The sequence below is a fragment of the Platalea leucorodia genome (assembly GCF_965183815.1).
Source record: "Platalea leucorodia genome assembly, chromosome: 3".
Classification (NCBI taxonomy): domain Eukaryota; kingdom Metazoa; phylum Chordata; class Aves; order Pelecaniformes; family Threskiornithidae; genus Platalea; species Platalea leucorodia.
This window is the reverse complement of record NC_138825.1, coordinates 34,906,058-34,918,247: the sequence shown is the minus strand read 5'-3', so window position 1 is coordinate 34,918,247 and position 12,190 is coordinate 34,906,058. Positions and strand designations below refer to the sequence as shown.

Below are 12,190 nucleotides of genomic sequence, written 5' to 3'. Positions count from 1 at the left end.
CAATATCTTTCTAAAGCTCAGTGTTAGATATTCCTGTTGAATTAACAGAGAGCACAGACAAAAGTCAAACAAAAGGCTTCTCACACTTTTTAGGCTTCCATTAATACAATTTTGGAAGACTTGTTCATACTATTTGGGCAAGCAAGTAAAGAGTAAGAGAAAAATCTAAAGTAGTGCAGAAAAGATGAAAATCTTCATGAAGTAGAAAACAAGTCACCATCAACACAGAACCGTTTAAATGTCCTACATCCCACAGCCAATGCATTTTTATTTTTAATGTTTTTGCAAAAGTTTTTCTATTAAAATAGCACTTCCTCTAGGAAAATACACTCTTATTATAACATTCATGTTTGAGCAATATCTGAGATACAAAGCAAAAAAATACATTGACTAATATTTTTTGAGGAATAGCAATGGCAAGCATAGTACATAACAAGATATTTCATTATGTAAGCCTTTTAAAACACATAATAATAGATAAAAACTCAAAGCACAAATTAACCATATCCTCCAGACAACTATAGTCACTACATGAGAAAAACAAACAAACAAAAAAACCTGATGCTTACTTAACATGCCCCTGTAGTTGAGGTCCATGTCCCGACTCTCGGAACGAATCTTAATGGCATCTAGGATGGCATCAGGTGACAACAATCCAGAAGGTCTTACAACATTTAGTAGTTCTGTTAGACTCATTAGTGGCAAACGCACTGCTTGCATGATTTCAGCATGGTTTTCCTTGGGGTTGTGTTTACACCAATTCATCAAAGCTTGGAAAATGTCCTTCTCAGGAGCTGCAAATGAGTCCCTCAGTACAATACTTAAAAGAGCAGCCTGGAAAAGAAAAATAAAAAAACTGCCACATAAACAGAAATAAAATTATTTCTCCTTTTTAAAGAAAAAATAAATAATTTAAAATAAGGCAAAAATTAATGGGTATTTTAACTTGTAGCTATTAAAAATAATCTCCAAAGGAGTGACTACCTGAAACCGTAGCTTGTTTTAGTTACTTAATGCAAGAATTATAGAATCCATCATGTAAATAATAAGTAATATTACAAACCCACTAGGAGATATATGTCAGGACTGAAATGTGGAGAACTATTCAAATCGATTTCATTCCAGTTACTACTTCAAATTTACTTTGGAATATAAGAAGCGATTTGTGGATTTGGTAGCATAGTTCAAATCATTCCTTTCAACTTAGGCTGGTATAACACTGATGAGAAAAATAAAGCGCAGCTTGGAATCACCTTTTTAAACCATTTCTAACTATTTGGGTTGTTTTTTTCCCCGCCTTTCTCTCTCTCTTGGTACAACAGGTACCAACTTAGAATCAGCACGTAAAAACTTCAGTGGTTCTTACTCATACAGAAAACTCACTGACTGCAAAATAAGAACAAAAATAATCGAACAGCTCTTTGATTCTCACTTAGTTAACAGAATACTTAGGAGTTTGCCTGAAAAGGACAAATCTCTCATATATATGAGGACTGGGTATGCCAAAGACGTCATAAAGTACACGTTTCCTGATGAATGACGTTTGCTAATTTCTTTATTGATAATATGCTCTCAGAGCTCAGATTTAACAAACCACGCATGACAAGAGTAGAGACAAAAAACCCCATTTTTTCCCTACACAACTAGTAAGGTAGTCAGCAGAGCAGTGTCTTGTACTTATTCAAGAAATAGATCCATCACAGCTTTTCCACTAAAAACACTTTAAAAAAAAAATTAAACCATCATTCATTCAAGATGCTCTGCTGCTTCACGTGAACACCACTTGAAAACACTATTACTATTATGTCCAGCTCAAAGACCACTCCAGAGCAAGTGGAAAATTTCAATGGCATAGAACAGCCTGACTTGGGGACAAATATTTATGCATCTAACAACAACAACAAAACCAACACACAAAAAACCAAACCACCCTACAACACCACCATATTATGCAATTTCAGAACATGATGACAATCGGCAATATAAATCACAACAACCTCCAGAACGCTTTAGCTTACACAGCAGAAAACCACTGATCACTGAGACAGCCTATATCAAGAAATTAATAGAATGGAATATCTTCTGCTATCTTCAAATCTTTAGTTTATATCCCCTGGGCAGCGTTCAGAAACCAAATTACATTATTTCAAGAACAGATGAAAAAAGACAAATTAAGATTAGATTGCCTGCTCCCACCTTTTAGCATACTCCATCAGATTTACTACATTTAGCTATATTGACTGATCAAAATTAAATACCTAAAAAATTCAGAACGTATCACCAGAATTTTCAGTTCACCTTGGTTTGAACGTTTCCAACCGTCACAGTTTCACTAGTATAAAATGATACCTGTTAACTAATATATAAACTTGCATTTTGTGCACTTATCATGAAGTTGTATACATATTAAAATTAACATTCCGGGAGAAAAACATGCAAACACAAGATATACCTTAGAAAGTGATAGGAAGCCTTCACTGGAGAGCACCTCTTGGGCATTTCTATCCATGAACATACAGCACATACAAGTTAATTTGGGAAGGGAATAAAGACTGGCAACATCAAATGTCATACAGACATTCTGAATATTAAGTATTGTGCAAAGATACTCAGACGTGGAATCCTCCAGTTCTGGGAACCCATATTTATGTGCTAGGCTTAGGAAGTCTAGAAGAACCTCCTCTTTCTCATCCCGTAGTGTAGCACGACCAGTGTAAATATATTTCAACAGCATGGTAAATGCTTCTGCAGTGGTGTCCTGAAGAGGAATTTCTGCTTCAGGCTGAGATTCTCTCATTCCGCCATATAATAATGCTCTATAAGGAAAACAAAATTTGAGACATTTATTTCCTGATAAAAAACAGGCAAAAAGTAGAAAGAGAAAGGAATAAATGACTATTTATAGCACGGGGAATACAAATGGGATATGGTTTAAGAATCTACAAAAGAAAAACCCTTATACTTGGCATTTAAAGTGCAGCTCTGCTCTGAAAGCAGCTGCACAAGAATAATATTCTAAAGCATCATGGTTTTATCCTACACAATTGCTCCATCTCTACTTTGAACAATAGTTTGCAAAGCAGAAACTGAGATATGATTCTCGTACCTTTCTTTTTTTTTTTTAAAATCATGCTATCAGTGAGAAAGAAAAAAAAGAAAATTTTTCAGAAAGCAAGTGAAACAAATAGTTCACCACCATAACAGCAGTGGCAGATTAGCAAATCATGGGATTCCTGATCCTCTGTTCCTTACTCTAAACCCAGCACATGGCAACTCTGATGAAATCCTGAATCTTGAGAGAAATCAAAGTACTTACATTTATTTTTTAAAAATAATTATTTTTTAAAATACGATAGACACTTTGAACACAATTTGCATTCACATGTTAGTTTAGTTATCCCTCTGACAAAATTAACTGGAAGAAGATTATCAGGAAGTTCTATTAATTACATTTAGAGTGAAAAATGTCCAGCTCTTAAAAGAGCTGGATTAGTATTATTCCTAGTTTTAAAATACATATTCTAACCTGTATCAGCCAGACCCTTTAAATACTCTATTCCAACATGTCAAAATTAAACTTTCTAATTGAGTATATTTCATAGAAGCACACCATCCATTTCAAAACAATTTTACAGCAGAACTTTTCTGCTCTGAAATTCTCTCTCTCTTGAATTTGTGAAACTACCTTCAAAATCCAATTTAATGAAGGTCAAAAGAATAACATCATGACATGGTATTTATCTTTTTATATTTGGACACAATGATTTGATGTGCTGGGAAACATTCACACAGAAAAGGTCACACTCAATGGACAGATGATTACACCCTGAAAAGTTCATAGAGAAACAATGTTTATCTCATCTGCATTAAAATTTCCTGTGAGCCTGACAAAAAGCTATACTTCACCTGAAATAATGGCACCTAGCAGCCAGGATCACTCTGTGCGCTGGAAAACGTTTCTTTTCTACAATAAAGGTAACATCACTATATTCTTCCCCATTCATTAGAGCACCAATATGCTCTGACAGAATGTGAACGTGGTCAATCTCACCCACAGCTGTGTAAGGACGAAGCGGATGGCTGTTACTCATCTTGGAGGGATGGTGATATTGGTAGCCTAAAGCGAAAAAGAAAACAACCAATATTATAAAGGGCACAAATATTAAAATATGGCAAAGATCAAGCTGCAATTACGAAAAAAGCGACTACCGTAAGTTACCATATATTACAAGAAAAATGAAACCAAGAGGTTTCCTGTTAACATTCATTTACAACAGGACTTGAAAAAAGCTTGCGTCAACAATTCTAGCCTTGCTGTTCTGTCAATCCATTTACTTAAAATAAAAAAAGCTTCCAACAAAAGGAACTAAAAATTAAACAATTTTAATTAAAATTACCAGTAGAAACCAGTTTTATCTGAATTAAAATGCACATAAATTATAAAGAAATAAATAATTTGACCAATTAAGCATAGCCTTAGCTCCCAAGTCTCTACTAAAATCAGTGACGAGTAAAAAAAATCAGTGTTTCTCCAGAATTCCGATCAACTTTGAAGAACTGGGAGAAAATAAACAATCAGGATAACTTTTAACAAGTAACAGACAAAGTCTGTCAAAGACCAAAGCTTTACAATGTACAATTCAATTTTCTTACTCTTTGCACTTAGTTTTCTTGATGCCTTCTTGCTCCCTCATATATGTACGAAAATAAACCCCCTAATACCTCTCAGTCATAAAAGTAAGGAGACTGTCCACTAATGTACAATACAGATTAATGCATTAGTGATATCTTCTATGGAATTATTTTGTTACTTCTTAATTCACAAGAGGTTTTAGTTTTGTTGGTTTTGGTTTACTTCAGCAACAGAGGCTTTCTGTAGTCTCAGTGGCAAGAGCATCCACAGGAGAATTTAGGTCTTAAATCACCCTCTACTGTTACATTTCAGTTTATTTATAAATAAAAAGAGGTTGGCTGTTCCAGATAATAACCATTGATATTTTCAGAGACACCTTCTGCGCTCCAATGACTAGCCACTTTTCAAAATGGGCACATACTTAGTGCTGAAGAAAGATGGTATAGCAGAAGAAGCAGGAAAATGATGAAGCTGTACCCTGCACACAGCTAACACATCAATCTTTCAAGTGAAATATTCATGACACGAATGCATTTTTAAGCTGTATTTTAAAAGTATTATGAGAAAATACGCATCTGTTTCCAGTCATTCCCCAAGAAAGAAAAGAAAGCACATGCACATGGGATTAAGTATTATTTGCACCTCCGTAACACCTGGGAACGCTTAACCCAAAATCCAGATACTGTAGAAACATGGTCCCAAAGAACTTTAAAATAAACTAGGAAAAGTGACAGAAGTAGAGAATAAGATTTGAGAAAAATACAGCATACTAAATTGATAATACAGACTACAGCACAAATGGGAACAAAAGCCCAGCTTTCCTCAGGCTGTCTCTGCTACTTGAATTAGAAGCTGTGTGCCCATGTAGCCACTACAGTGCGGAACCAGCAATACTGGCCGCGATACTGGAGGCAGCCTAACCATGGGAACACAGCATCCTGTACAGTCATTCTTATATCCTGACACGAGTGTAAATTAATTTCTATGGTTTTTCATAATAACAGAGTTTCTTCCATTTGTACTAGTTAATTTACAATTAGCTAAGACTACTCTGCACTGAACAGATTTATGCAACATACACTTCCAGTATCACTTACTTTCTAACAAGCAAAATTAATTTAACTCACATCAGTCCAGTTGCATCTATTTAGCAATAATATTTATCACAACATAATTCTTTGAGACTTTATAGACAATAGTAAAATTGAAATGCCCTCAAAATATAAAACCTTTTATTGTACCAAAGGAGCAAACGAAAGGATGTATTTGTTATATCAGCTGCAAATCTCAAGCCCCAATACCCCTTCAAGACTTCTGTACCTTACAAGTCTATAATTGCTGCTGTTGATCTTCATTCACAATAGTGAGGCAACCCAATTACGTGAGAGTTACACGCACATTATCAAGCAACTCTGTACTATCTTTCTTGTGCTAGTTCTGATTTTGATTGATGAGAGAAGTTCATTTATGATACTTCATACATGTACAAGTACAGGCACATTTTGGTTTTAAAATCTATTTTTAATTCCATTTTTTCTACATTCTACTTCTTTGTCTCCTTCATCCACTCTTATCTCTAAAAAATAAGAACAGGTATTGTCTGAATAAAACTGAGAGACTATAAAAGTGGTAAAGATAAGGGAATGCCATCAGCTGCACACTAACTTTGCTTCCAGCAGCTGTGAATGTTGTTATGTGCCAATAGGGTGAAAAGTTCAAGGGAAAATTGTTTCCATTTCAGGTTAAATAAATAAATAAAATCAAAAGCACACTTCCCTCTCAAGGGTACATAAACCTCTCTCTAAACAAGTATCAGTGTACAGACTAGGGCTAAGTCTGAACTGGGGACACTTGCTAATAAGCCGATGATGCCAGTCCTTGTAAACATCAAGACCCTGAAGAACAGCAAGCGATTAAAGTAGAAATTTAGAAATCCCTGTGTGTAAGCTGCAAGACAAATTTGTTTCAATGTTTAATGCTCTCTAAATTGCTCATACAATGTACTGTTCTAAATTGCCAGTTTCAAACAAGAACATGCTGATCATGGGGAATACAGGACTCAAATGATGGCTACAAGCCTCTGCCTGAGGTGTCTTTCAAATGCTTGAATGACACAAAGTGTTGGAAACTGTCAACTTTATGAAAACCATGTACGTGCCTTACATGCTTTCTATGGGTAACACTAGTATATTGAAGAAGCACTCAAACTCATTTATTTGTTTACTACTATGCACTTCCAATGCAAGTTTCATCTGTATTGTGGATTTTCCATATAAAGCAGCCCAGTGAGAGCAATCCCACCTTCAAAATATAGAACCAAATAATGCATGACTTCAGATCTTCCCAGACTGGATTAATTAATGGTACGAATTCAGTCAACCCTTGAAGTGATCTGCACATTTCTTGTTTGAGGAAGTAAAAAGTAATATACTGCTTTAGTTGTGGCAAGTTGCTATGAGCTCACAACTTCCGTGTACAGCTAAACCTATATTTTTTCAGTTGCAACTCAAAGGACTACTTACGATAAAAAAAGATGGATGCTGCCGGGAGCATGGCAAAACCCTTCCTGAAGATCCCTCTGACATCTTCTGTCATCAAACATGTCCCCCCCCCCCCCCCCCTTTCAGAGAATACAGCTGTTTACTCTTCCAGGCAGTCAAAGAACAACATTTAACAAACTTCAGAATAAAAGGGCAAGCCATTTACAGACCTCTTGCTAGCACCATAACCTATTTCCAGGAAGTATTCAGACCTAATTAACCGCTCCAGGAGTCAGCTGCTGCACTTTGCTCATGCCATAGAAATAAACAAAGTAAAACAGTCGTCTTAGCGAGTCTGAGGCGCCAGTAAAACTGAAACAATCTCAAATGGCATCTGTTAAGTCAGAAGGCATACAAATCACTTCTGCCCAAGACCCCACCAGAAGACACGCTTCTTGGTGGCCATCTTCAACAGTGAGCATGTGAAAAACACAGCCTAGTATTTACTACATAAGGCAATCAATATGCAGTATTACACAATGTGTCATGGCTAGAAAAACAACAACAAAACCCCCACAGTTTTCAGCTTGCTGTATTTCTTTTTAGTAAGTAATCTGTAACATATTACGGCATACAAAAATGTGATCTAGAAAATGCAGCAACAACAGCAAAACCCCAATGACATCTTTACTAACCAATTCTCAAACCAGAGCTGTAATAAAGACTGGTACTAAGCCACTTCCCCCCCTCATTTGGGCTATCACTAGAGTCCTCTGAAAAGCAGTACTGTTTCAATGAGATATGCAAGAGTTGTTTTTACACCAGGCACAGAAAAAGGAATTTAAGAAACTGCTCATTAATAATTTGGAATTTCTTTTATATAAAATGAGTGAAAAATGTTTACATAACTGACAACACTACTGAAACTTTAGAATAAATGCAAGTAAACAGACTATTGCTAGAATGAAAAATTTTATGAAGTAAGTCTAGATTATAAACACTGAGCAAATAATTTCATACCCTTGAAACACTTAATTCCTTCATCGTCTGGTTTGCTCCTATCAAGATAATACAGATTTCGTCAGAATTACACAAAGGGAATTTTCTTAACTATAATTCTCTTACACTGCTATTTTTCTCTTGAAATAGGAACTGCTTCTCAGTTGACTGGAAAGGATTTGAGTAGTATTTCAATTTTTTGTAATTCATTACTTCATAAAGTATTTTGCTATGCTTTAAATAATTCCAGCAAAATATTATTTTAATTACAATTCCTATTACCATAGACTCACAGAACATGGTAGGTGTGATGGTAATGCTACTGTACAAACATACCATTGTTTCAAATCGTATGGTTTGGTTTTTTAATGTATATATAAGTCTTTTTATATGAAAATATTTTGTTCTTCTAAGTTCTGGTACAATAAGCTAACATCTAACATAATTTAACGGTTGGACTTCATGATCTTAAAGGTCTTTTCCAACCTAAACGATTCTATGATTCTATCTCAGGAAACGGGAATTTTTAGTAAATATTTCAACATATACAGAGCATAACCCAAGCAAATACTTTGATTCTGTCAGAACCCTCGCTACAGAAGCTCCTTTCTACTTCAAAATAACAATAACAAAGTTGACTATGAGTGAAAATTGTAACAGAAAGGGAAAACAATACATGTTCTAATACAACAACTGTTCAGATTGAAGTTACTTAAGTTTGTGAAGAATTTTACGTTTACTCACGTAAAGCACTAACAAGCATTAACAGTAAAAGAAGCAGTTCTATGGTTTGACACAAATCCACAAAACTAAAGCTGTGTATAATTCCTGGTCATGGTTTCTTTTAGTTTCACAACAGCTGAAAGGATTTACCTATGCAATAATGTTTAAATACAACTATTTGGGGGCTTTTTAATTGTTTTTAATTTTAATCAAGGCTTAGGAAAAAATAGAAGCATTAATATTTAGAATTTAGTTACAAATATCATTAATTTACTCTGTTCCAGCAGTACAAGAAAAAATGCAATTCAGTACTGAAGCACAAGGCAAATAATACTCTGAAGAATAAAATACTTGTTTTCTAATATTTTCTACATTTTTCACCCTTTTACTCCAATAAAATATTTCTAATAATGTGAAAATCTTTGTTCTATACGGTCCTGAGGTTTTCCATAATTACACCCAAAAGAGTAAAGCTACCATCTGCAATCTGAGGCACCAGAGAGATAAAAAGTTTGAAAGGGCCTTGAAATGCTTTCAGGGAAAAAAAATACTGCATTTATATGAATGCCTCCCTAGCTTAAGAAAAGTACTGGGAATAAAACAGCATTTTACTCAAGACAATCCTTAAGCAGAAGGTCTTGTATTTTTCAACACTGTCAATTCACTAATTCTCAAGTGTCCTTAACTTTCCTGATTAAGCATCTTATTAATATAGCTTCATGGTATTTCACAAAAATTCTCTCTCATATGTAAGTCACAATATTATAGGAAGAAAGAAAAAAAATTATCCATGACACTACACAAAACCTACAAATCTGAAATATAGCAAAGCTTTAAATCACATTGAGTTACATATGAACAATCCCACTGATACCTGCTTAGTAACATTGAGAAAAATAAAGAAGCCAAGTAAACCCAAATATTACACCAATGGTACCACTGGAGTTAAACAGTGTTTATGAGACCTCTGTAATGCACACAGTAATTTAAAAATGTAAATTCTGATTTTAATCAAAAACAAACAACAAAACAACAAAATGTTCTTGACACCTTATTAATAACCATATCTGCATGCCTGAGGAACTGACTGGTCCTACTTAGTATCCAATAATAATAATGTAATCCATACAGTATGAATTTATAGACATAGAATATGAAAGATCAAGTAAATGTAATTCACAGAACTTTTAAGTCTCATCTCCAACCCTTCTGTTGTGAAAGGATTAAAAGAAAAGCAGATGTTAACTCTAGTTAACGGTAAATAACGACACCATTCAATGAGAGCATTCTAAACAATTTAGTACGAAAAGCATTTTGACTTAAAGCATATGGAAAGTTATGCACTGCTCATCTGCAAACACATTCCCATTACTTAAGTGCTTGTGCTGGTTTTAGCTGGGATAGAGTTAATTTTCTTCATAGTAGCTAGTATGGGGCTGTGTTTTGCATTTGTGCTGAAAACAGTGTTGATTGATAACACAGGGATGTTTTCATTACTGCTGAGCAGTGCTTACACAGCTTCAAGGCCTTTTCTGCTTCTCACACCCCACCCCACCAGCGAGCAGGCTGGGGGGGCACAAGAAGTTGGGAGGGGACACAGCTGGGACAGCTGACCCCAACTGACCAAAGGGATGTTCCACACTATATGACATCATGCTCAGCATACAAAGCTAGGGGAAGAGAAGGAAGGGGGGATGTTTGGTGTTATGGCATTTGTCTTCCCAAGTAACTGTTACACATGATGGAGCCCTGCTTTCCTGGGGATGGCTGAACACCTGCCTGACGATGGGAAATAGTGAATGAATTCCTTGTTTTGCTTTGCTTGCACGCGTGGCTTTTGCTTTACCTATTAAACTGTCTTTATCTCAGCCCACGAGCTTTCTCACTTTTACTCTTCCGATTCTCTCCCCCATCCCACCAGGGGGGAGCGAGCAAGCGGCTGTGTGGTGCTTAGTTGCCGGCTGGGGTTAAATCACAACAGTGCTGTAGTGCTAACATTTTATGTTCTGCTCAGAGACCTATTCATCTGATAGAAGAGCAGGAATAAGTTTAGCTAGGTACAAAGAACAATATACTAAGCACAGATTATTTATTAACACACATAAAAAATAGGTATTAATGCACTCGATACAACCTGGTTAAAATGGCACACAAATAAACCCTTAAGTTAAAATCTCAAGAAAATACAGTGGTCCACTCACCAGTAAAGCTGTCTGAAGATCTACAGTGGACGTAGCCTGTAGGCAGATGACCAGCTTCCTGAAAATTAGGGTTCTTTGCCATTCTGAACAGACAGATTGGACAGTGAGCTCATAGAAGCGCTATTCAGCAACATCCAGCTGCACAGCAACAACTGTACCATTTCCTGAAACAATGCACGAAATACATACCATCAGAAACTGGGGACGTGTGGCCTATGGCAAAAGTAAGTGAGATGCTATTTCTCAGTTAAAATTTTTGTGGAAATACAGTCTTAAAAAATCCCTCCATTCTATGGGAAAAACTTCCAATAACATTAGAATTTCTTTTTTTAGGCATCATCATTTAATTTTTACCACTCATTTTTTTAACCAGCAAAAAAGATGGTAACATATTGCCATTCATCTGCTCATTATAAGCCACAAAAATTTCATCTTGACATTCTTGCTACAGCGTTAATGTCCCTGAGAACACCGTTTTCCCACATGGGTGTCCTAATTAAACCAGGTCTATACAAACTGTATCACACACGTTTTATTCCCTACACATTCAAAGTTCTCTAAGTGTTCTTGCCTAGCTAAAGGTTTTGGGGCTTTTGTTTGGGTTTTAGTGGTTGGTTTTTTTACAATACTTCAGGCAGTTGCAGATCTTTGTCCTGTGCAAGCCTTTAAATTTACAAACAGGAAAACAAAACAAAACTGTAGGGTGAGGAAATGCAGAAATATAGAGGCTTTATTTGTTTAAATACATAACCAACATAATGAGTCTCTCTCAACAAGTATAAATTATTGTTATTCTTCCCATCATACCTGCCAGCAGGAAAAATAAACTATTTAATTTGCTAAACAGATGATGCCTTGATCTATGAATTCTCTCATAAGAGAAACACTAATCTTCTTCAAAGTATATGTTTAAGGGAGCAAGGGAGGACAAGGAAGAAAAAATATTTTTAGGTAGTCTCATGAACTGGAAAGCAACCACACCTTAATCCAGCAAATTGAAAACACGTATTTGACAAAGAAGATCTTATGGTTTTGGAGAATAACATGTAATATGTAAATATTTGTTCCTACAAGTAATGTATGTTATCAAACAAATTTGTATTATCAAAATGTATTCAAAAGCCATTTATGAAAATTCTTATGGTTTTGTTTGT

At 35.4% G+C, this 12,190-nt stretch overlaps 1 protein-coding gene across 3 annotated transcripts in view; it reads right to left on the bottom strand.

Moving 5' to 3' along the window:
- The window catches only part of BTBD9 (BTB domain containing 9), a 133,907-nt gene that overhangs the window by 120,584 nt on the left and 1,133 nt on the right, over positions 1-12,190 (bottom strand). For all 3 annotated transcript variants that reach the window (XM_082306121.1, XM_082306122.1, XM_082306123.1), the window contains exons 2-5: positions 11,037-11,200; positions 3,907-4,117; positions 2,453-2,816; positions 570-834 (exon numbers count right to left, since the gene is read on the bottom strand). In XM_082306121.1, coding sequence (XP_082162247.1) covers positions 570-834; positions 2,453-2,816; positions 3,907-4,117; positions 11,037-11,118 — 922 coding nt within the window. In that variant the 5' untranslated portion in view covers positions 11,119-11,200. The remainder of the gene's footprint in view (positions 1-569; positions 835-2,452; positions 2,817-3,906; positions 4,118-11,036; positions 11,201-12,190) is intronic.